Raw genomic sequence first — 24,510 nt, forward strand, 5'->3', positions numbered from 1 at the left:
CAAATGTTTATTTACTTGAAAGGCAGCGTTGCTCACAAAGGGAGAGCACTCCCATTGCTGGCTCTCTCCCGAAATAGTCAGCAACAGCTGGAGCTGGGCCAGTCTGAAGCCAGGAGCTTGCCCTGGGTCTCCCACCTGAGTACAGGGTCCCAATGACTTGGGCAATCTTCCGCCTCTTTCCCAGGTGGTTAAGCAGGGAGCCGGATGGGAAGTGGAGCATCCGGGACACCAACCAACACCCATACGGGAGGCAGGTGCTTGCAAAGTCATAGGCTTTCTTGACCCACTACACCACAGCCCTGGAAGCACCATGTATGTTTGTCTAAGATTTTCCTATCAACAAGGGGTGTTTGTGATGATGAGCCGAGAACTGGCAGGCAAGAGAAAAACAAGCTCCTGGCTGCTAGAACGGATGCCAAAGTCCAGCGTCAGGGCAGGTACATGACAAGTCCTCCCTGAAAGGTCAGACTTTGGAGTCTGTAGCCTAGAGGCAAACGGCGCTTCCACGGGAACTGGAGCAGATCCACTCCAGCACCTGAATCCTGCTTCCTACACCATTGTTTTTTTAAAGACTTATTTACCTGCAAAGCAGAATTACACAAACAGTGAAGGAAAAGGAGGTCTTCTATCTGGTTCATTGCTTCAAAGGATCTCAAAGAACTGGTGCTAGGCCAAGTCAAAGTAAGAAGCCTCTTCTAGATCTCCCATGCAGGCGCAAGGTCCCCAGGCTTTGAGCCACCCTCCACTGCTTTCCCAGGCCACAAGCAGGGAGCTGGATTGGAGGCAGAGCAGCTGAGACTCGAACCAACGCCCACACGGAATCCTGGCACTACAAGCAGAAGCTTCATCTGAAATATCACCTTGCCAGCTGGGGTTCCCCCATCTCCCAGCAGGGGTAACAGGTCAAAGTGTGAGTTGCGGGGATAACAGAATCATGTGCAGGACACCTTCTACTGTGCCCGGCGCTTAGCCGCTGACTCACAAAGACCATAGCCATTATCAAGCAGTGACTCGGGCCCCTACTGTGTTAATGTGTCCGCAGCACGAACCTTGGGTCCCTTACAAACTGACTGTTTCACCCAGGGTCAGGCCTGGTCTTTATGCCTTTTTACAGCCTGGTGCTGATTCATCTGGAATGTTAATCCCTACCCTATTTCTCTCCCTGGAGCTCCAGACAGGACCATAAAAAAAAAAAAAAAAAAAAGAAAAAAGAAAAAAGAAAAGAAAAGAGCCACCTGACCCCATGCTCCTTGAACTACCAGTTGCATCTCTGTCCCAGTTGCCAGGCCCACAGGCTTGCTGGAGAGGTTGTCGCTCAACTAAAGTGCTTTCTCTGAATGGTAAGTGATTCTGGAAGCCCCATACAAAGGGACTTCCAGAAGTATGTGGCCGGGGCTGGCCACTGAGGCATACCAGATATGCCGTCTGCAGTGCCAGCATCCCATAGGATTCCACTTCCAGTCCCAGCTGCTCCGCTTACAATTCAGCTACCTGCTAATACACCAAGAAAGGCAGAGGAATGGGGAGCTTAAACTGGTATTGAAGAGACTGGCCACGGAGCTGGTGTCAGTGAGGTAAGCCACAGCTTACAACACTGACGTCCCATTACGGAGTGCTAGTTTGAGCCCTGACTCTGCCAATTTCTATCCGGCGCCCTGCTAATGCACCTGGGAGGGGCAGCGGGAGGTGGCGCAAGTGTTCTGAGTCCCTGACACCTATGTGGAAGACCTGGAGAGTAGTGGGTTCAGTTGGATCAGCCCAGCCTACTGCAATGTGAACCAGCTGATCAATTATTTTGGCCTTTCCATCTCCTCTGTTGCTCTGCCTTTCAAGTAAATAATAAATAAATCTTTTATTTTTAAACATTTATTTATTTTATTGGAAAGGCAGATTTATAGTGAACAGAGAGAAAGATCTTCCATCCACTGGTTCACTCCGCAAGTGACCAGAGCTGAACTGATCCAGAGCCAGGAGCTTCCTCTGGACCTCCCACACGGGTGCAGGGTCCCCAGGCTTTGAGCCGTCCTTGACTGCTTTCCCAGGCCACAAGTAGGGAGCTGGATGGGAAGTGGAGCATCTGGGACACTAACCAGTGCCATATGACATTCTGGCACTTGCAAAGTGAGGATTTAGCCACGGAGCCATTGTGTAAGGCTCAATAAACAAATCTTAAAAAAAAAAAAAAAAAAGACACGGGTCATACCCCACATCTGAGTGACAGCAGAGTGCCTGGGTTTAATTCCCAGCTCCAGTGCTGACTCAGCTTCCTGGCAGTGCAGACCCCGGGAAGCCACAGTGATGGGTCAAGCAGTAGGGCTGCTGTTGCCCACAGGGGAGACCTGGACGACATCGCCAGCTCCTGGCTTCAATCCCCGTCCAGCTTCTGATGATTCCAGCATTTGGGGAGTGAACCAACAGATGGGAACCATCACCTGTCCCTCTTCCTCTGAAATTCATTAAAAACTTAACAGGGAGTCGGAGCCGTAGCATAGCCAGCTGAGCCTCCATCTGTCATGCCAGCATCCCATACAGGCACAGGTTTGAATCCCAGCTGCTCCACTTCCAATCTAACTTCCTTATAATGGCAAGGCAGTGGAAGATGGCCCAAGTGCTTGGGTCCCTGCACCCATGAGAGAGACCCAGAAGAAGCTTCTGGCCTCTGACTTCAGACCAGTCCAGCTCTGGCCAATGCAGCCATTTGGGGAGTGAATCAGATCTCTCTCTCTCTCTGTAATACTGCCTTTCAAACAAAAACAAACAAATAAAAATCAACCAAACAAGAAGGTGTAACACGCATAAAGAACGTGATGCACGAGGCCCGTGTCACAGCAATAACGGGTTAAGCTGCTACCTTTGATGTCGGCATCCCAGTCTCAGTCCTGGCTGCTCCACTTCTGATCCTACTCCCTAGAGCTGGCACCTGGGAAAGCAGTGGGGGACGGGCCAAAGGCTTGGGTCCCTACACTCACGCAGGAGACCTGGCTGAAGCTTCAGACTCTTAGCTGTGACCTTGGCCCAACCTTGGCCCAAATCGTGGCCATCTGAGGATTGAACAGCAGATGAAGGATCTCTCTCTCTCTCTCAGTATCTCTGCCTTTCAAATAAATAAATCTTTTAAAAACAGAGTGGTTGCTCACTACTATTAGTACTACCCGTGAGTTACACTACACAGCTGGAGCCGCGGGGACTCCTGGGCAAGGGATGAAGGAAGTCAGGGCTTGGCTGGCTAGAAAGAGCAAACAAGACTGACGTCGGGAAAAGAGACTGGAACAAGAAGAAGCCCAGGCAAGGGATGGGCTCGCTTTGGGGGAGAAGATGGTGAAATGCCAACAGGGGAGCAATAGATGACCGGATCACTGAACTCCAAAAATCTGCCCAACAATGACCTTCAAATCACCATCCACATGAAGGAGCCGCCTTTGGAGAGGCAATGGAAGCCCCCGGAACAGGAGGAGGAGGAGGAGGCAGCTCCCCAAACACTTCCTTGAATTGGCATCTGTCCCTTGGCTCATCAGTGACATCAGAGGACAAATAGCTTGCAGATGTGGTCAGCGGGTGTAATCTTGAGAATTCAGCACTAAAGTGTTCCCACTCGTCCAATGGGGCGTGTACGTGTGCGTGTGTGCGCACTCATGTGAGGTGTCAGTGCACGGAATGAATCCCAAGCCGTCAAAGAGAGCGTCAGTCCTTGACTAAGCAGACTGCTGGCAAAGAAACACGTGGCCAGGCTGGGCTCAGCCGAGGAACCCAAGGCAGAGGTCAAGGGCATGACCAGCTGCTTGCATGGCGAGACTCCGCATGCAGAGCTGGGGTTGGACAACACAACCCATGGCCTGGGTAACCCAACAAAGATCTCACATGTGTACACCCTGCTGGCCTGCACAAGCCACTCTTCCTGGAAGAGCCCTATGCAAGCCAGACCAACGAAGATGGGGCCGGCTCTGACCCGCTTTCCTGGTTTGCAAATGTGAGAATTAGTGGCTGAATCGCCAAGGTGACAGGGAAGCTGGAAGCTGAGACCATCCTGGCCGGGTGACTGTTAAGTGGGAGCTGGGGCTGTTCAGGAGGCACGCACAAGCTGAAAGGCCCTTGGGGACCCTGTGGCTAAAGCCTGGAGGAGTCAGATGAGAGAGCCTAGAGCTGGGGCTTAGCAGCTCACCCACAGGTGCTTGGGGACCAGCATACACAAGGTTGAGCCAGGCCCCAAGTCCAGGGAAAATTCCAAAACTGCTTCAGGTCTTGTTAACCTTCAGCAAGTAAACTAGCTTCAGCTTCCTGATCCGTAAAACAAAGTCAGGGGATGGGGGGGAGCGGGGAAGGGGGGGAGGCACTATGGCATAGTAGGTTAAACCTCTACCCACAACGCCAGCATCCCACATGGGTTCAGGTCCCAGATGCTCCACTTCCCATCCAGCTCTCTGCTTACAGCCTGGAAAACAGCAGAGGATGGTTCAATTCCTTGGGAATCTGTACCCACGTGGGAGACCTGGGAAGAAGCTCCTGGCTCCTGGCTCCAGGCTCCAGGCTCCAGACCAGCCCAGCTCCGGCAGTTGTGGGTGGCCATTTGGGGAGTAACCCAATGATTGGAAGACCTTCTCTCTGTCTCTCCTTCTCTCTCTGTAAGTCTCCAGGCCGCAGTTACCTTCTCGCCCGGCGTGACCGAGATGCGCCAGATGCAGTGCATGTGGGCCGAGTAGCCGTTGGGGTACTCAGGAGAGGAGAAGTTACCCGTGCTGTCCTGCAGGGTCTCTCCGCAGGCTGTCAAGGAAGAGGAAGCGGCTGGGGCAGCTGCACGCAGGCACCCTCTCCCTGACCGGTTCACCCACCCCAGAGCTGAGCAAAGAGAGGGGCCGGCCACCCTTCATGTACCCTCCTACCTGCCCACCCTGGCCTGATGCTCACAGGGAAGCCGGATGCCCTGTGGTCAAGGCAACCAGACTTCCAGCATCAACATCAAGTCCCTGGGATGGGCCCTGGCCCCTTCCCTGCTGCCCCTGGACTCCGCTCCCCAGCATCCCATGCAGAGGGGATGGTGCCAGCCTCTCCCTACACTCAGAGCAGCCCCACTTGGACCCTGAGGCTGCTCGTCCACTCCTGCCACACACACCGCAGTCTCTGCCACTCCTCCCCTCCCCCGTCCCTTGCCTCGCGTGCGGACCTGGGCACTTGTAGAGCTTGCGGGCCTGCGCGATGTCCCCCTTGCTGAGCCGGGTCCTCTGGCCGATGGGTGGCTTCACCCCATTCACCTCGTACTTGGGCACGATGGTATCCAGGAAGATACCCCTGGTGGGGGAAGGGATACAGTGTGTGTGTGGGGGGGAGAGAGGCAGGGCCTGAGGGCAGGTGGGGGGTCCATGGGGACTCCCCCACACGGCGTGACTCCGCCCAGCGGACATTCCTGCTCACCAGTAGAAGGACAAGAATGGGCGGAGCCGGCTCACCCTGTCATTATGCTGCCCGCTGTCCGGCAGCCACGCTGCGTGCCCCGTGGCAACTCTGCCACAGGAGCCCAGGAGGGGGAGGTCAGACACAGGCCTGGGGAGCCCCATCCCTCCCCCTGCCCCCCATCCCCATTCCCTCCTCTGCCCCCAAGGCCACCTCTCTGCCCTGCTTGTGACAGCATCTGGAACAAGGCCAAAGGGCAGGTTCCACGGTGGCCGCCCGAACCCTGGGGACAGCCTTGAGAGTTCCTGGCCCCTTGCTGCTGGTGCCTCCATCTGGGAGGTGCAGAGCAGGGGGAAGCAGCCAGCCATGGCCTCCCCGTGGCCTATGACTCACACCCAGCTGGGCGGAATGCGGCAGGGGCCAGGAGCCGCAAGGAAGGGGTCTGGGTAAATGTGTGTGTGGTGGGGGGAGGCAGATGATGAGCTCAGCACTGCCTTGGGGCGGGAGGAGTGGCTCCAGGAGGAGGATGGCAGGGGAGAGGAGGAGAGGGGAGGAGAGGAAGAGGAGATGGAAGAGGAAGACAAAAGAGGAGGGGGAGGAAGAGGATGGAGAAAGAGAGGGAGGAGGAAGACCAGGAAGACAGATACTCAGCCAGAGCCCCAGCTTGGGGTCACCAGGCACCCCCTGGACCACACAGCAGAGTAGCAGATGTGGGCTCCTGGGCACCACCCAGGTGTACCTCCTGTGTGCACAGCAGCAGGTAGAGAACCTTGCTCCAGCCAAGAAGGAGGCGCCCATGGATGCCCTGTCTGGGGTCTAAGTCGCCTCTGCCCCTCACAGGGCTGGCTAGTGTGAGGCAAGGCAGGAGGCAGGATCGGGGGGCTGTCCCCCAGCCCCTGCCCCGCCCCATCCCGGTCCTGGCGCTCACCTGGAGAATGTGTTGCGGGCATAGTGCATGATACTATCAAAGTCATAGGTCTCCCCCAGGGACTCCACCTCCTGCACCTCCATCTTCAGGAAGTTGTACTCCTGACCTGCAGAGGCCAAGGAGAGGACGTGGGTGGGTGGAGTGGCTCCCAGACCCAAGGGCCTGAGAGGTTCTCAGCAGGTGTCCTGTCCAATGGCCAAGGAGCAGGGGGACTGGCTGGAGGGAAGGCCCAGGAGGAGGCAGTGGGGGCCAGGGAGAGCAATGGGGACCTTAGGAGGTGGACAGGCAGCAGCAAAGAATCCAGCTAAAACCTAAAACATCCTTGAGGGATGGGCAGCTGAATCCCAGCCCAGCCAGAGTCTGAGGAAGGGCCCTGAGGAAGCAGAAGGCATGGGCAGTGCCCCAGCTACCCAACAAAGCTGAGACGGTCACATCGAGGTGACCCAGGATATGGCCAAAGGGTCAGCTCCCCCCATCCGCCCCACACCAATCCCAGCTGCGTACCTGGCTGGATGTTTTCCCTCACGATGGACACGTGGCGGTCCCGATCGGGCCGCGTGTGCTCATGCCAGAAGCCAATGACGTGACCCAGCTCGTGGACCACGATGCCGAACTTGTCGCAGTTCTTGCCGATGGAGATGGCCTGGGGGCCCCCGCCACGGCGGCCCACGTAGGAGCAGCACCTGGGGGGCGGGGCCAGCTCAGGGGGGTGGTCCCGAGCTGGGGGAGTGCATCCACTCAGGGGCCGGGCCAGGCTGAGGGGCCAGGGGGGCAGTGGTGATGGACAGGGGGGTAGGAGTGGAGGGGCAGAGGGGAGGGCTGCTTGAGGCCAAGTGCTCAGACTGTGTGCTGGGGGAGGAGGGTCACTGGGCAAGGGGGGAGGGACAGAGTCACCTGGAGAGTGAGGGAGATAGATGAGGGTGTGTGAGGGGAAACAGGTGGTCCCAAGTCGGTACCCAACTGTGAGCAGCAATGGTGCCCAGAGAGAAGAATGTAGGAGGGGCCCATGGGCAAGGGTCCAGTGCCCGGGGCTGGGGTGTGGGGGTCCCCTGCTCACCCGCAGGGCCGGTAGGTGAACACGATATAGCTGTCTTCATCAGTGCGTTCCAGAAAGGTGACACAGGTGTGTTTTTCCCAGTGTCTCATGGCTTGCCGGAACACTGCCCGCTGGCTGCCTAGCCGGAGCAGGGAACCAAGCCAGTCTGCCACAGGGACCCCGTTGCACCTACCTCCCCAAAACCAGACTGCCCAGGAAGAACCTCCCCCACCCCCGCCCAGGTAAGGCCCCTTGGCACAGCCTGGACCTGTCGCTTCCCTCCCCCCGCCCCAGTCACGTGCCTACCAGTGAAGTTGCCCCCAATGACAAAGGGGATGACCCCGTCGGGCCACACCCGCTCGGGTCTGGAGGTGGCTGCTCGCCGGCCCCGGCTCCGGCCCCGACCCCGACCCCGGCCTCTCCATCTTCCACGGGTATCCCTCGGGGACTGACCACTAGGGCTCGGGCAGGCGGTGGTGGAAGTGTTTCCTGGAAGGGCAAAAGGAAGGTGTTGGAGAGAACCATGGAATGACATTGTTTTTATTTTTTTTTTTCTTTTTCTCCTTTTGGTTGAGGATTCAGTTTGGACTGGCCTTCCAGTGTGCCCGAGGACAAGGAAGCCGTGGTGTGATGCATAGAGGGCACACACGTTAGATAGATGTGTTCTGTGTGCTACATGGTTGCTGGCTGTGAGTTTAATGTCAAGACAGCAAGCACCTGTTCAATAAAGTGTGTGTTGGGACCAGTGCTAGGTACATCAGATTAAGCCTCTGCCTGTGCTGCTGGCATCCCATATGGGTGCTGGTTCGAGGCCCAGCTGCTCCACTTCTGATCCAGTTCCCTGCTAATGTGCCTGGGAAAGTAGCAGAGGATGGCTCAAATCCTTGGGTCCCTGTGCCCAGCTCCCAGGTTCAGACCAGACCAGTGTGGCCATCGTGGCCATGTAGGGACTAAGCCAGCAGACAAAGGAGTCCTCTCTCTGTCTCCCCTTCTTTCTCTGCAATTCTGCTTTACAAACAAAAATAAACCTTTAGAAAAAAAAAAAATGCAACCCAAAAGAAAAGACGTCTGTGGACAGCAACACGCACAGCGTGAGACGATCTTCAGTTTGGCTGGCAAGAACGCGATGACTCCGAGCTCCTAAGGGTGCAGGGAGGAAAGCTGGGCGTGCACAAACGCAGCGTGCTCAGGGACCCAGCACAGTGTGGGTCCATGGACCTCGCAGCTCCATGGACCCAGAGGGACTCCGCCAAGCCCTCCCAGCTCCTGCAGCTCATGAGGACTGACAGTAACTGGGGCAGAGCACAGTGCTGGGCCTGTGAACTGAGACGGGGAAGACAACCCTTCTCACACCCGGGGAGCACAGAGTCTCCATGTCACAGACACCAGGACCATGCCCCCTCAACTCTGCTGTAGCCACGTAAACCTCACTTGGTGCCAGGCTATGCCAGGCCCCTTTCTGGGGAACGTGACCTTTACTCTTTGGGTGCCCACACCAGGGCACTCTGGTATGGCCAGAGTGGACCTCCATAGGAATCATGCCCTTTGGCAATGGCTAAGCTACTTGCAGAGTCTCAGAACGGACCGGGTCCCAAGCATGCCAAGCACCGACAATGACAGCCCTGCCCGTGGCCCTGCACCGAGCAGTGACAAAATTGAGGGTCCTCCTGGCTGCTGAGGGAGGGGTGACAAAGCTTCTCAGATAATGGAGTGAAACAGCCCAGGTTCCTGCCGCAGCTCAGGTACCAGCTGAGCCATGGGACACTAAGCGAGCCACTTTCCTTCTGGTAGGCTCCTGCACCTGCTGCCTCCTTGTGGAGGTGTGTGTGGGGGAAGGGGTGTGAGGAGTTGGGTAACACTTTGGGGAGTGCTTTGTGAGCTGTGTCAGCAGCGATACTGTGGGTTCTGAACTCCAGGGAGGGGAAAGAGACACCCCAAGGGAGGACCAGCCCTGTGCGCCGGGTTCAAGCTCACGGCCTGTGTCCCGGGAGGGCCCCACTGGGAACAGAAAGAGGGCCCTTGTTTCGGCAAGTCTGGAACCCAGTTCTGGGACGTGGTGGGGCCAGTCTGTCCTCAGACGTACCTGTAGCTCTGATGGATGCCCTGCGGGCCGAGCGCTGGGTAAGAATTGCAGCCCGCTGTGTCTGGAAGGCCCACAGGTCCTCCTCATCCAGGGCAATGTCTCCGAGAAAGGCAGCTGGAGAGGAAGGAAGAGGCAGGGGTCTGGTGAAGCCTTCTACGCACCCACAGCCCCCATGGCTACCGTAGTCCTCCAAGCCACGGGAGGAGGAAGGGCAATGCAGGAGGGACTTCCAAAAGTCCCCTTCGTGGGGCCAATGTGGTGGTGTAGCATGCAAAGCTGCTGCTACCTGCCATGCCAGCATCCCAAACGGGTGCCAGGTCGTGTCCCAGCTGCTCCCACCAATGCGACTGGGAAGCAGTGGGAAATGGCCCAAGTGCCTAGGCCCCCACACCCAGATGGGAGACCCACAAGAAGCTCCTGGCTTTAGCCTGGCTTAGCTCCCACTGTTGCATCCTCTGGAGGGTGAACCAACAGAGAGCAAACATTTCTGTCCCTATCTGCGTAACTCTTTCAAACACACCAGTGCAGTAGCCTAGTGGCTAAGGTCCTCGCCTTGCATGCGCTGAGATCCCATATGGGTGCCGTTTGTATCCCGGCGGCCCTGCTTCCCATCCAGCTCCCTTCTTGTGGCCTGGGAAAGCGGTCGAGGATGGCCCAAAGCCTTGGGACCCTGCATACGCATGGGTGAAGAAGCTCCTGGCTTTGGATCAGCTCAGCTCTGGCCACTGCAGCCACTTGGGAAATGAATCAGTGGATGGAAGATCTTTCTGTCTCTCCTCTCCTCTCTGTATATATAACCTTCTATTAAAAATAAATAAGTCTTAAAAATAAAACCACAATCACCAATCTCTCGGAAAACCATCCTTCTTTACTTGTTAAAACTCCAGCAAAGCGGACAGAAGGGCAGGTGTTGGGCACGGGGTTAAGACATCACTTAGGATGCCACATCTGTAATGGAAAGCCTGGGCTTCTGATGCCAGCTTCCTGCCAGTGCAGACTCTGGGAAGCAGCAGGTTTAAGCCGTTGGGTCCCTGGCTTTGGCCTCATCCAGCTCTGCCTGTCACAGGCGTTTAGAGAGTAAATCGGCGGATAGAAGATCTCTCTGTTTTCTCTCTCTCTGCCTTTCAAATAAAGAACTAAATGTATATATTTTAAACCCCAGACCTGGCCAGTGTTATGGTACAACAGTTACAGCTACCATCTGCAACGCCAGCATCTCCTATGGGCATCAGTTTATGTCCTGGCAGCTCCACCTCCCATCCAGCTCCCTAGTCATAGCCTGGGAAAACGGCCCAAGCTGGTCCCAGTCCTGGATCCCGGCATACGTGTGGGAGATGCAGAAGAAGCTCCTGGCTTAGCCCCGGCCATTGTGTCCACCTGTGGAGTGAACCAGCAAGTGGAAGATCTCTCTCTCCCTCTCTCTCTGTAATACTGACTTTCAAGCAAAAAAAAAGTAAAACTTAAAAACAAAAACAAGCAGATGGCCAGCCCCTACCAGACTGTCCATTCCACGAAGGCACAATTAGGTCACTGATTGAATCACCCTTAAGCCAACACTTACTTAGCTCCCACTGGGGGCCAGGCCTGAGGCCAGCAAGCAGCCCGAGCTCTCTGGGAACCAACCTTTCACACCAGTAAACAGACAGCAGCCTGGAGCAGTGAGTGCTGGGCAGAAGAGACGAGGGGGGCAGATGACACAGCACCTCCTCCTTGTGTGCCCGCAACCTTGACACTCTGCTGAGCCCATGACGTTCACGGCAGCGAATGCCATAGCCATGAAATCAATGGGAAGCGAAGGAAAGGAAACCACATGCCAGATAGGCACTCGGGCAGACGGGCGGATGTGGGAAACCCAGACACACACTGAGAGCTCGCAGGCCGGGATGAGACCGCAAGTCACTGCAATGCTGAGTCCCAGGCCGGTGCGCGCTCTCTCTCTCTCTCTCTCTTTCTCTCTCTCTCTCTCTCTCTCTCTCTCTCTCTCTCGGAGAAGAAGGGCCTGAAAGAAAGAGGGCTTCCTGGAAATGGGCCATCTCGATTCCCAGAGCTAGGGAGAGATGGATGGAGACGAGTGTGGGCCAAGGGGAAACGCGGCCTGTGCAAAGGGCTCACGAGGGAGGCTTCCTTGCTGGGCTCAGCCTGGGAAGGGGAGGCAGGAAGGAATGGAGTGAGACTGGGCTGGAGGTGGGACAGAGTGCTCCGGCAGCACCTGCAGGGACACCTGCTTCCCAGCCCACAGGCCAGCCCTTCAGTCAGCAGCATACAGATTGTTGTGACCCCAAGGCTTTAACAAGCAGGCATCCGCTCCACCGGGTGGACACATCCAAGCTCAGACACAGGCGCCGAGTGTTCCTGTGACGATGTATGGGATGGCAGTCACACCTGTGCCACGCAGGTAGAACTGCGCATGTCAGAGACAGGAATACACACCTCCCCACACACAGAAGCAGTGCCCAGAGCTGGGCTTCTGGGGAAGACGGAGGCAGGGGGCCTCCTGCGTGAATAGAACACACACACACAAAGCACCACAATCTATAGTCATGGATAGGCAGAAAGTGCAAACGTCCCCAAGCTGTTCCTTGGCCAACCACCCACTCCACAGGTGAGCAAAACTGAGGCCCAGAAGGGAAATGACTTTTAGCCATGACTGCACTGTGATTTACTGGGAAGGCTGGGTTCATATAACTTGAGCCCCTCGGCCTCCTGTCTGCTGGTCATGACCACACTCTAAGAGCAGTGTCAGAATAGGCGTGCGCGCGCACACACACGCACACACACACGTGCACACAGGCACAAGCCACGTCCATCAAGCAGAGTCATACCTGTGATGGTTTGGGGGACCATCCGCAGAGACCAGCTGAGGGCTTTCCAGTGGACAAAGTGACGTGGCATTAATAAGGGGAGTTCAGCCTGCCCCCCACCGTCCCTGTACCCAACAGCGTGCCTAGGATATCACAGTCCACTCACACTCTTGCTCACATCCCCAACACCAACTCCGGGATGCAGGCACAAGCTGCAGGTCACCCCAGCCCCCACAACCATTCCAGATCAGAACACATCAGAAATGACCACCAGTCCACGCTCACCAGCCAGAGTGGCCCAGAATCCCTTCAGCTTCTCACACCTGAAGTCTTGCTCTGTGGCTGGTGCAGTAGCTTAACTGGCTAGTCCTCAGCCTGCAAGCACCAGTAGCCCATAACGGACACCAGTTCCAATCCTGGCTGCTGCACTTCCCATTCAGCTCCCTGCCTGTGGCCTGGAAAAGCAGTGAAGGATGGCCCAAAGCCCTGGGACCATGCGGGAGGCACAGAAGAAGCTCCTGGCTTTATCAACTCAGCTCCACCTTTTTAAAAAGATTCATTTATTTTTTATTGGAAAGGCAGATAGACAGAAAGGAGAGACAGAGAGAAAGATCTTCCACCTGCTGGTTCACTACCCAAGTAGCCGCAATGGCTGGAGCTGCGCCAATCCAAAGCCAGGAACCAGGAGCATCTTCCAGGTTTCCCATGGAGATGCAGGGTCCCATGGATTTTCCCAGGACCCCCGCACACTCAGCAGTTCTCCCTTCGTTGGGGTCCTTCATCCTAGGCAGTAGTACCACATTTGCATACCACTGACACGCAACCTCCTCCGTACTTTCAAGACACCCAATACCACGGCAATGCGGCGTCAAGGCTGCGCTACTGGGAGGGTGCGGCTGGGGCAGACACGGAGCTTCTTTCCCTCCCCTCCTCTGTTTTGGCTGATTCTGCAGTTGTGGGATAGCGGGGGGGATGATTGCACACGTGCACGGTCGGCCGTTCCCACCCACCTCTGGCTGTGTGACAAAGCACGAGGACTTCAGAGTTAGCCTGGCTCCCAGCTGGGCTTGCTGTACTCACTGACAAGATGAATAAACTCTTCCTGGAGCAGAGCAAACAGCGCCTCACGGGGACCCCCAACCACACACCCCACCCCCTCATACACAGAAGCTCCAGGCCTGCCTAGCAGCACGCCTTAACAGGACACACACAGCCACCCGTTCCCTGGTGGCAGCCAACCCCAGCACAGAGAGGCCATGGGTCAGCACTGGCCTGTGGGTCCCCCGGGGGCCCCTGGCAACTGGAAGGCAGAGCACAGCTGGGAGCAGGCACCCTGCTGTGGGGATGTCATGGCCCAAGAATGCATGGGAATGGAGTGGGGGGTGAGGAGGGGCGGGCAGATGGCCAGGAACTGGGCCTGGGGGTCCTGCTCATCTGGGATGAGGCCAAACAGGGGACCAGGATGCCTTCTCCTGCAAAGAAAGAACCCCTGGGTCAAGGTCAGGGATAGGGTGGTGATGGTCCTCAACAGGGGGCATAAAGTCTCCTAGCAGTCAGGGACACTTGTGGCCACTCCATAGCCAGGCCTCTAGTAGCACAGGAAGTGTTATCTAGCCAGGGGAGGACGCGCCACAGGCCTGGCCAACACACACAACGAACTGCAGATACGCACGCCTCACCAGCACACATCTCTCCCCAAAGGAGACAGACACTCTTGGAAATAGATGGAGGGTGGCTGGCACGGTAGCCTAGTGGCTAAAGTGCTTGCCTTGCATGCACCAGGATCCCACATGGGCGCCGGTTTGTATCCTGGCTGCTCCACTTGCCATCTGGCTTGTGGCCTGGAAAAGCAGCAGAGGATGGCCCAAAGCCTTGGGACCCTGCACCCACGTGGGAGACCCGCAAGAAGTTCAGATTGACTCAGCTCCAGCTGTTGCGGTCACTTGGGGTGTGAAGCAGCTGACACAAGATTTTTCTATCTCTCCTTCTTTTTGTAAAAATCTGTCTTTCCAATAAAAAATAAATAAATCTTAAATTAAAAAAAGAAGAGGAAATAGGTGGGGGGGGAGTGATGGGCGGGGAAGGTGGAGGGCCGGCATTGGGCCACTCGATGGCTGTGACACCCATAACTCACATCAGTGTCCTGGGTTTGGATCCCAGACCCACTTTGGATCTAGCTTCCTGCCTGTGTGCCCCCAAAAGCAGGCAGGAGCTGAGCGCTCGGCTGCTTGAGTCCTTGTCACCCACGTGGGAAACTCCAGAAGGGCTGCCGGCTTGAGAACTGGCCCCAACCTCAGCCACTGCTGGATTTTCAGAGCGAACCGCTGCTTAGCAGGTCCCTCTCCCAGTCGCTCTCCTTTTCCAAAAAACGAGATAAAAGAAGAAACGGACCGGAATGCATAGCATGCACAGGTGAGAGAGAAAGACGGGCTGAGCCCCTGGAATACTCTGAAGCGGTCCCTGGTGCTCCAAGCAGCAGCACACCCCACCACCTCCCTAGCACCTTCTCCCCAAATCCCTGCAGGAATTAGGACCCCCAGGGTACATACCACCTGGGAGTTCCACTGGGCCCCTCTGTCTGGAGCCCAGGACCCTGTCCGGCTCTTCCTCCTCCCTCAGGGCACTGAGAGAGGGTGACTCACAGCCCAGGGGGTCTGGTGGGCGGGTGACTCACTGGGTGTCTGGAAGGGACTGTCCGGAGCCTGTACTCTCCTCCTAGGAGGCTCCCTGGAGTCTGTGTCACCTGCTCCTGTAGCCGGCCTACTGGGTCTTTCACTGGATGCTCAGGGCTGTTGGCCAGTGGGCTAGAGGCAACTGAGTGGAGCTGGGCATCTTGAGGAAGGTTGCTGTGTCAGGGGTTGGCATCCCAACCTGGCAGAGAACCAGAGCTACCTGGACACGCCCCAGGTAAGGACTAGGGGGAGGTGGGCTTAATGGCCAGCTCTGAGCACACACACAAACCCTCCCTGGCTTCCTGCCACTGTCCGGGTCCCTTTCAGGCTATCTAGGGCCTAAGCAGTGCCCCCGCAGTAACAGGAACCATGCCAGAATGATTTCAAACTAAGGGACCTGGGACAGCTGAAAGATCATGGAAACCCAGGCCGGGGGTGAATGTAGTCTCACTCCTGCTCCTTAGGTGAGGAGGGAGCCGAGAGGGCAAAGGTCAGAGTGTACACCTGCCTACTCGTCACCTGCCATAGACAGCAAAAGCATTACACAGAGGAGAATCCAGGCACCTGTGCCTCCAGGGCCGGGACCTGGAGTTCCACCCAGAGTTGCACAGAGGCACATGCGCTCAGCAGAGGGCGTGTCTGTGTGTGCACCTGCGTGTAGAACCTTGGCGATGACTGGTACATGTATGTGTGTATGTGTGTGCACACACGTGTGTAGAAGCCTGGACAGCCCTGTCTCAGCTTCCCCCAGGGCTGGATTTTAGGAACCAACACCAGGAACCCAAAGCAGGGGTGCCTCGTGAGGCCTGTACTTGGTCTGCTTGGGTTCAAGACCTTCTCTTGGCCACCCTCGGGCCTGGCCCAGCTCCGCACCAGCCTCACTTCACCCCATCCCCCCACCGCCACCTCCACCCCTTTGAGGTTCCAGCTCAGCCAGCCCCACCCTAGCATGAAATCTGAGACTGGGGATAGAGCCATTGGCTGCTTGCTTTTCCCCAAATCACACCCGTTTCTAGCACAGATCAAATTCATCAGAATGGCAGTCTCCCACCCATTTTTTTTTTTTAAATAAAAATGTCTTATATATCTAAAAGGCAGGGATATATAGAAGTAGAAAGATCTCCCATCTACTGATTCAGTTCCGCAGTGGGCAAGGCCGGGCCTGGCCAAAGTCAGTAGCCCAGAGCTCCATCCGGGTTTCCCATGGGGCCAAGCACTCGGTCCATCTTCCTCTGCTTTCCCAGGGTTATCGGCAGGGAGCTGGATCTGAAGTGGAGCAGCCAGAACACAAACCAGTGCCAGGATGAGATGCTGGTATTGTAGGCAGTGACTTAACAGGCTGTGTCACAACTCCAGCCCCTTCTAGCCCCTTGTATTCAAGACTATGTTCCACTCTGTGCAGACCCCAGCACCAGCCCCAGGGCCACCAAGTGTGGAGCCAGTGGCACAACACCCTCCAGCCTGGCACTTTACATAGCCCAGATCTGTATAACCATATGTGGTCTGGTCCCTGCAAGGCGGGGGTGGTGTGTGTGTGTGTGTGTGTGTGTGACTGTCAGCTCCCAGAGGACAGGGTGGGAGGCAGCCTGCCTTATCTTCCTCCCACACAGCAATTCTGTCCAGCTGCACTGACCCTCAACTGGGAAGTGAGACCACAAGCATTTGGGGTTTTGCAGTGTTTTTTCTTCCAGATTCTGAAATCTCTACATCATGAGATATCTCAGAGCTGGAAACTCTGAAACTGACTTGGGTTTCCCATACACCTTACATGTTGCATACAATGCTTTGGATTTTGGGGAGACACGGACACAAAGTTTCATGATATGGAATTGGCCATGTGTGGCATCCTATCACCACCCTTCCCCGGCTCTTCCAACCGTATCCCCCACAATGTGATTCTGCATTTTGCATTCACAAGGCCCAACCTGTTTACCTGGAGCTCGGCTAATGGGGACACCATCCCATCCCAAAAACTCAAGCTTGTATCTCTCTCCAGACACAAAGGGAAGGGTGTCTGAGGTGCAGCCAGCGGCAGCAGGCAGGTGGCTAACACGTACCCAACGCTCCCTTCCTATCCACCAGCTCCCCCACCGTGTGACCAGGTCCATTTTAAAGATGAGGAAGATGACATGTGGACAGTTCAATCAATGCGTCTAACATGGAACAGCCCCTGAGCGGCAGGTCCAGGGTGGCAAGCCATCTCACCTGCCTCCAGTGCCCATGCTGTGTGCTCACACTGCCTTCTGCCCACCTCTTTCCCCACCCCCAGCCCTGCATCCAGTGAGAAACAGGACAGCTCCCTCTGGGAGCCCAGCAGGGTTGGAGGAGGAAGGGAGCTCAAGGGCTTGGTGCCCCCCTTCCCCCACTCACCTGTTTCCTATTCCAGTCTTCCACCCACAGAGGATACTTCCATCAAGGAGACCCTCCATCAGGGTCCCCAGGGGGGTAGGGACAGGTGGTCAGGTCCAGAGACAGCTGCCCTCCCCCACTTCCAGAACCCCTCGTGCCCAACACACACAGGCCACACCAGAGTGTTGCCAGCACCCTAGCTATTGGGTGACAGGCTCAAGTCAGAGCCGGAGCCAGGAAGTAGAGGGTCCCTTCTTATTCCTTGTAGCCACTTTGCATCACCGACTGGGGCCAACGACCCAAGCTCCTAGCCATCTGGTCACCACAAGGGAACAGGACCCTGGTGGCTCCACCAGTGGCACAGGAGACACACACACACACACACACACACTGAGGCTGAGGGAGCAGAGAAAAGCAGAGTTCTTGGATTTCGTCTACTTTCCACCCCACCCTGGTTTTGGCAGGGGCCTCCTGGCACGGCCAGCAGGGGCAAGGGGAACTTCACCACCACCACCACCCATCCTCCAAGGCTAGGTTCTTTATAGCTTTGACATCTGTCCTCTGCTGGGTTCCCAAAAAGCTGTTGCCATTGGGACCACAGGACAGAGGAAAACCCCTGGAACAACTCTCTTCCTCCTGGAGATGGGGGTCCTCGGAGCAGCACCAGGCCAGATACGTAGCACTCCCTCCCCCACCCCCCCAGGGGGGTGCATCCCAGGGCACGGCGGGGCTGGAAAGCACCAGTGCTCCGGAGCAGAGGAGACAGGGGAGAAGGGAAAAGGCGGCGCGAGCACTCGCGCGCAACAGAATCTGGCCAGAAAAGTTCCCCGCAGAAGACACAGCTTGCTCGCCGGCTGCTTTCTCTCGGGACCAGGGATCCCCGGGCTGAAGGTTTCCAGGGGGAATCCTCGCTAAGGACCGCAAGCAGCCGCAAGCGGCGGCCACCAGCGGCAGCCAAAACTTCAGTACGCAAAGTCCCCCAAACTTCCCCTCCCTATATCCCTCGCTCTTTTGTTCCCCCACTGCATTGCCAACCAGGCAGCTCCCGGCTTCCCACACTGGACTGTCCTCCCCCCACCCAACCCCAGACCCTAAAGCAGCCTGCGCCCCCGCCCGCCTGCCGCGCGCGCCGGCCCGGCGAGCCCCGGACAACGGGTGGTGGGGGGGGAGGGGATGAGGGGGACCCCAGCGCTGGCGCTCACCCGCCTTGCAGGGGTCTTTGTAGTTGAGAGGCTCCGGGTCGTCGTCTTCCCCCAGGTCATAGGTGTAGTCGGCCAAGTCCAGCGGCCGGCCGGGGCGCGCGAGCAGCAGCAGCAACAGCAGCAGCGCGAGTGGCAGCGGCGGGCGGGCCACGCCGGGCATGCTGGCGGCGCGGGGCGCGCGGGGTGCGCGCGGGGTCGGTGGGTCGCCCGGCGCGGGAGGCGACTGACGGCCGGCAAGGCAAGGCAAGGCAAGGCAAGGCAGGCAAGGGAGGCGCTCCCCCCCGGGCGGCGGGCTCGCTCGCTCTCTCGCTCTCTCGCTCCCCCCGCGCGCTCCCCGCGCTTCCCTCCGCTCGCCTCCCTCCTTCCTGTCTCCCGCCCCCCGCGCGCGCCGGCCGGCCGCGCTCGCCCTCGGCCGCGGCCCCGCAACCTCACCGTCCCTTGCCTTCTCTTCCCTTCCTTTTCCTTCCCTTCTTCGCTGTCTTTCTTTCTCGCTCCCCTCCCCCTGCCCCCCTCTCCGGCTTTTTAGGGAAATGAGCTCGCTTGGAGGGCGGGTTCTCGCCCGAGCTCGGCCCCTCCACCTCGGGGCCGGGCCAGGCCCGGGGCCGGGCTGCGCGCCAGCCGGGGGCGGAGGCGAGCGAGCCGCGCGCGCCAGCCCTGGAGGGGGGCTCCGGCCGCTCCGGGGGCCTGAGGGCCGGGGGGTCCGGGGAGGCCGGGGAACCGGAGGGGCGCGCGCGGCTCGGCCAGCTCCCGGGCAGGGGCCCTCTAGCGGCAGCTCCCCCCACGGCCGCGGGACCCGGGCCTCGCGGAGGCGGGCGACACGCTGTCAGGTCGCTCGCCCGCTGGCTCTTCCCCTGGCCTCGGTCCCTCCGCCTCGGGCTGCGTCGCCCTGTGTGACTCCCTTCCCGGACCCGCGCGCTCCCTCGCGTCTCGCCATCCCTCCCGGACACACCGCTTGGGGGCGCCTGGCGCCCGGGGATGGCTCCCGGGTCGCGTCCCCGTCCGGCCCCCTTTTGCCCCGCCGGGGTGGACCCCATTCCCCCCCCGCCCAAGCCCGATCGCTTGGCTCAGCGCCCTGGCTCCACCGAAGCTCTCCATGCCCTAAGCCAGACCGCGCGCACGGCGTCGGAAGAAGACAAAAGTCAGAACCCACGGTGATGTTTTTCACCTTGGACTGCTTTAATATCTTGTGGTAGGGGGTCCCCGGCCCTGGGGGACTGCCTCTCTCCGCTGCCCACTCCCCACCTCTCCCTGCCCGTTGCTCCAGGCGGGGCCCCTGTGGTGGCGGGCTCTGCTCCGGGCTCCCTCCAGGTGCTTCTGGGCTTCCCCTGTGGGGGCAAACGCACTGTTGTGACCCTCCCGAGGGAGCGGGCCTGTGGCTGTGAGCCGGGGGTCCCTAGGCCGTGAACTCACCTGCAGTCCAAGAGGGTCTTAGATGGAGATAAGCGGCACGTCGCCACATAGGGTGCGCATGGCCACACCCAGGAAGGCCAGGTCTGCTCCTCCAGAGGCCGCGGGGCCTGGGGCGCCTAGCCCCCCATCTGGGCCCAGCTGAGAGGCAGGCTCAGCAGGCTTGGCCTAGAAAGAGTACCAGGCTTGGAGTCCCAGGGACCCCAGACTCAGATACACCTGCAACCTTTATTATGGGACCTGAGGCCGATGTCCAGCATTGGAGGCCAGCAACTTGGAAGGTGGGGGGGGGGGGCATGGGCCGGAGCAGGGGTGGTAGGGCAGGTGAGTCTGGGGACGCGGCAGGGGGAGGACATTGGCATCTCAGATGTAGTCCCCAGGAGCAGACAGCCCCACCTCCTTTCACCCACGCACTCACCTGGAAGTTCTGGAATTTTCTAGTCAGAGCCTCAAGGCTGGGGATGCTGTCGGGAGCCATCTTCATGAGATAACAGCAGGTTCCTGGGGCCGGCTTGTAGGCAATCAGGAGCTGGGTATGGCATGCTACAGAGTTCATATGGGAAGGCCCCTGCCTTGCCCACTGCCCACCTCTGTCCCCACTGAGCCCCTAAGAGGGAATAGGTACTACCCCTCGGGGGAGGCCAGAGCACTGGGACATAGGGAGAGCTAGGTGTAATGAGGTCGCAGCTGGTGACCCCAGTCTTGTCCTGGGTACCCTCCCCCTCTCAGCCCTGGGGTCAGGAGATGCAGGCTGACCCACCTGCTGGTAGTCATAGGTGACCATGCCAGTGGAGCCAATGGAGAAGGTGGCCGTGGTGCCCCCACGCTGGCTCGGGGCCACGTGCTGCTGGGCCTCTGATGCCCCCATGCTCATCTCTAGCACCTGTAGGAGGCCAGAAGACATTCTTGTTGTGCCTCTCCCCACTTTAGTACCTGTGGGCCCCTCAGTTCTCAGAGGGCTCCCAAGGTGTGGGGACATCACCCCCTACACACACACACACACACACACACACACACACCCGCCTCATTCCTCCCTCATTGTACCCTTCCATCCGGGAACCAGCCCCCTCACCATCTCCGTGTGCTTCTGGCTCATGTGGAGCCCCATGAGCAAGGCCCCGACGATCACCACGACCACCAGGACCACCACCACGACCACAATGAGAAGACGCTTCAGGTGCAGGGGGCAGCAAGGGATGCCGAAGCGGCCCCGGGGTGCTGCCGAGTAGTCCTGCCCAGAGGGGACAGCTGAGTCCTGTGCCAGCTGGACAGGCCCCCTCCCTCCCACAGGCTCAGAGGGACGACTGGCCACCACTGCAAAGGGCAGAGGAGGCTTCGTGAAAGAAACAGCCTGAATTCCAACCCCGAGGAGCCTAGAACAAGGCCCGAGTGTACAGGCACCTAAGTTCCCTGCACGTTTTCCTAGAGCCCCAGCCCACAGCCATAGCCAACCTGAGTCCCACAGCTAGCCCAGGCTCTCCATGCCTCCAAGCCTTCATCTGCACTTCCTTCTCCCTTCTGCCAGGCCAGCCTCTTCTCTGAATCCACCTGTCATCTCTCCAGGACCTACTAAGTACTCAACGGCTCCTCTGACCTACTTTCTAACAACTCTTTTTTTTTTTTTTTTTAAGGAGAGACAGAGAGATGGGAAGAAGGAGGGAGCTGGAGAATTTAAAAAGAGAGGGAGAGACAGAGAGAGATCTTCTATCCACTGTTTCTCTTCCCAGTGGCCCTAGACTGACTATGCCAGGCTGAAACCAGGAGCCTAGAACCCCCATGCAGGGCTTCCACGTGAGACCCGAGCCCTTGGACCATCTTCTGCTGCTCTCCCAGGTGCATCTGCAGGGCAGCTAGGACTGGGTGAGACGGTGGAGCAGCCAGGACTTGAACCAGCTTGGACACGGGATGCCGGACTCACAGGTGGCAGCTCAGCCTACTGTGCCTCAATGCTACCACCTTCCCAACCCTTTTTACTGACCATTTCCTAGGGTGGCTGGCATTTCTTTACAATGGTTGGACCCGTATCCTTCTCCCCCAGGGGTTCTGTCTCAGGGATTCCTGGGGTGCCCTGTCCTAACTGAACATAGTCGTAGGTTGGCTGTGCAAATTGATGTGGAAGAGGCCGGGCTCTCCACACACACCATTGCTCACACTCACCGGTGGGTTCTCCATCAAGACCTCTTTGCTGCCCACATCCATCCTGCTGCGGGTTCTCGCCTGCCTCACCTCCGGGGGCTGTCGAGGGCCTTATATGTGTTCCTGGGAACAGAGGGCGGAGGAGAAGGGCCAGGTCCTCGCCAGTGGCCAGCCAAGTCCTTGGCTTTGAAGTCTGTTTGTTCCTCACCCTCCAGAGCCAAGGCCCTGATAAGCCAGCTGCAAGAGCACCCCCACGCCAGTCCTGAGGACCCTTGGCCCCTGCACGGGACTCTTCTTGACCCCAGCTGAACAGACCTGCCCCTTGGCACCTGTCCCCACGGGAGTTTCCTGGCCTCTGCCCATCCTTGCTGCTGGCAGCTGCCCCCACAGGGGGATCCCCTCAGTCTGGCCCACAAAGACCTCTAGGGGTGAGCTAGATGGGGGCTGGCAGACCCCCCTAAAGACCTCTGTTGAGGCCAGAGGGAGGACTGTGGCATCAGACATGCATTTTCTCTGGGAGGTCTGAATGGAACCTTCCACCTCGCCCTGGCCTCATCCCACGCATCCCCTACCTGACCTCCAACTGGCCCCCTTCCCCAGCCATTCTTTTCCAAGTTCGGAAACTCTGTCCCCGCTGGTGGGAAACTCTTACTCAATATGTGCCATCCTTGCTTTGCGGGATGACAGGTTCTGTGCCTGACCCTGCGTTCCCAGCTCCTGAGGCAAGCTCGCTCAGGGCTGGGTGTGGTGACTGGCTGGCTCCCAGCCTCCCTGTGCCTGCTCGCTGGCCCCAGGCTCCCTGCTCCGCGGGGCTCCACGGTTCTCCACGGCTCACTGTCTCCCTGCTCTTATGTGCCCCCCAAGAGGATTCCTTATCCCCTCACGGTCCCCCTGGTCCCTCTTGTCCTACCCCCCACACACACACACACACAAAGCTTTGTCTATGTTTAACTCTCACATTGGCAGGTGGCTTCGAGGTTGGCACCACCTTTTTCCTCTCACCACTCTCCCTTCATCTGTGGTCATGATCGGACCTGAAAGCTTTTGCAGACGTGTCCATTGGGACCCCACATCACCACCCACCTCCCAGCCTAGCCTCTTTGTCATCACTCCATGCCCCATCCCTTGCCCTGGCTCCTTCACATTTTGGCCCCACTCCTGGGTCATGAGCTGGGGCCATTCCCCAGCCCTGGCACAAGGACCCTCTCTCTCCACGTTGCATAACTATAAAGGCATGAGAAGGGGAAGGAAATGTTTGTTCCCATAACCTTCCTCAGTCCCCCACCCCCAATCTGCTCCCTTGTAATATTTGCCCAAGCCATCAGCAGCCAGAGAGAGTGGCCCCAGCTGACTGGGGCAGGGAGCAGGGAGAAAACAGCATCACCCTCTCAGCACAGCCTGAGCTGTGGGCAGGTGCCAGATGCAGGAGACGACTCAGCCGCAGTGCCCACCCCTGCCGGCTCCCCAGAGCCCCCTCCGCCCAGTCGTCCTGGCAACGCCAGGATCAATGGCTGACTCACTGGGGCTGGAGCTGAGCCAGGTGGGCAGCCGGCCAGGCAGAGGGGAGAGCCGCCAAAGGGATCAGCAAGCACCTTGGGGTCCTTCTGGGCATCTCTGGCAAGGGGAAGGGGGCAGCACTGTCCAGCAGTTTTGGGGCTTGGTCCAAGCAGGGACCAATATGAAGTTTCTTAGAAGGTTTCTGCCCTCTGTAGCCTCCCCTGTCGGCTACCTACCCTTGGGCTGAGGATCTTGCAAGCTGCATGGCTTTTTAAATTGCTTTCCTGTTGTTTGTTTCAACATTTATTTATTTATTTTTTTTATTGGGAAAGCAGATTTACACAGAGAAAGAAAGATCTTCCATCTGCTGGTTCACTCCCCAAATGGCTGCAATAGCCAGAACTGAACCGATCCCAAGCCAGGAGCCAGGAGCTTCTTCCGGCTCCCATGTGGGTGCAGGGTCCCAAAGCTTTGGGCTGTCCTCTGCTGCTTTCCCAGGCCACAAGCAGGGAGCTGGATGGCAAGTAGAGCAGGTGGGACATGAACCTATGCCCATATGGGAGCCCAGCGTGTGCAAGGTGAGGATTTAGTCACTGAGCCATTTTGCCCCGCCCTTCCTTCTCATTACTAAACAGAGTCAGAGATCTTCCATATGTTGGCTCACACTCCACACATTTTGCCACAGTAGCTGGGGCTGGGCCCAGCTATGAGGTTAGGAACTGCAAACTTCAACATGGACCTCCCGTGTGGATGCCGGGTACCCAAGCACCTGACCCATCATCAGTCCCTGCCTCCTGGGGTGCACGTCAGCTGGACCCCAAGCAGAGTCTCGGGGACACAAACGGCCGCGCTCTGACGAGGGATGAAGGACATCGTAGGTGGGTGACATCTTTCGTAACTGCCCTGCCAACCCCTGACTCATTCAAAAACACTCTGTTACCCTCCTGTTTCACAGGTGAAGTTCAGACGTTGGCACCCACCTGCTAGGGAGGTCTGCAACCTTAGGGAACCTTG

At 58.0% G+C, this 24,510-nt stretch overlaps 2 protein-coding genes across 5 annotated transcripts in view; both read right to left on the bottom strand.

The window, feature by feature from the left end:
- BMP1 (bone morphogenetic protein 1) overlaps window positions 1-18,616 on the bottom strand; it is a 36,718-nt gene extending 18,102 nt beyond the window's left edge. For 2 of the 4 annotated variants that reach the window (XM_040971267.1, XM_040971270.1), the window contains exons 1-8: window positions 18,457-18,616; window positions 9,438-9,546; window positions 7,656-7,849; window positions 7,371-7,488; window positions 6,818-6,996; window positions 6,314-6,419; window positions 5,159-5,283; window positions 4,643-4,758 (exon numbers count right to left, since the gene is read on the bottom strand). In XM_040971267.1, coding sequence (XP_040827201.1) covers window positions 4,643-4,758; window positions 5,159-5,283; window positions 6,314-6,419; window positions 6,818-6,996; window positions 7,371-7,488; window positions 7,656-7,849; window positions 9,438-9,546; window positions 18,457-18,616 — 1,107 coding nt within the window. Of the gene's footprint in view, window positions 1-4,642; window positions 4,759-5,158; window positions 5,284-6,313; window positions 6,420-6,817; window positions 6,997-7,370; window positions 7,489-7,655; window positions 7,858-9,432; window positions 9,547-18,456 lie in introns of all 4 variants that reach the window. The other 2 variants (XM_040971269.1, XM_040971266.1) reach the window with 2 other exon arrangements.
- A 992-nt stretch (window positions 18,617-19,608) lies between these two features.
- SFTPC (surfactant protein C) lies at window positions 19,609-22,094 on the bottom strand. Its single transcript, XM_040971397.1, has 6 exons — window positions 22,021-22,094; window positions 20,936-21,094; window positions 20,624-20,746; window positions 20,282-20,392; window positions 19,867-20,031; window positions 19,609-19,781 (listed from the first exon to the last, which is right to left on the bottom strand). Exons 1-5 carry the CDS (start codon window positions 22,060-22,062, stop codon window positions 19,885-19,887), a joined length of 582 nt encoding a protein of 193 aa, XP_040827331.1. The 5' UTR covers window positions 22,063-22,094; the 3' UTR covers window positions 19,609-19,781; window positions 19,867-19,884.
- Between the last annotated feature and the right edge of the window lie 2,416 nt (window positions 22,095-24,510).

Source organism: Ochotona curzoniae, unplaced genomic scaffold (genome assembly GCF_017591425.1).
Source record: "Ochotona curzoniae isolate NIBS_2020 unplaced genomic scaffold, NIBS_Ocur_1.0 contig_21, whole genome shotgun sequence".
NCBI classification, from domain to species: Eukaryota; Metazoa; Chordata; class Mammalia; order Lagomorpha; family Ochotonidae; genus Ochotona; species Ochotona curzoniae.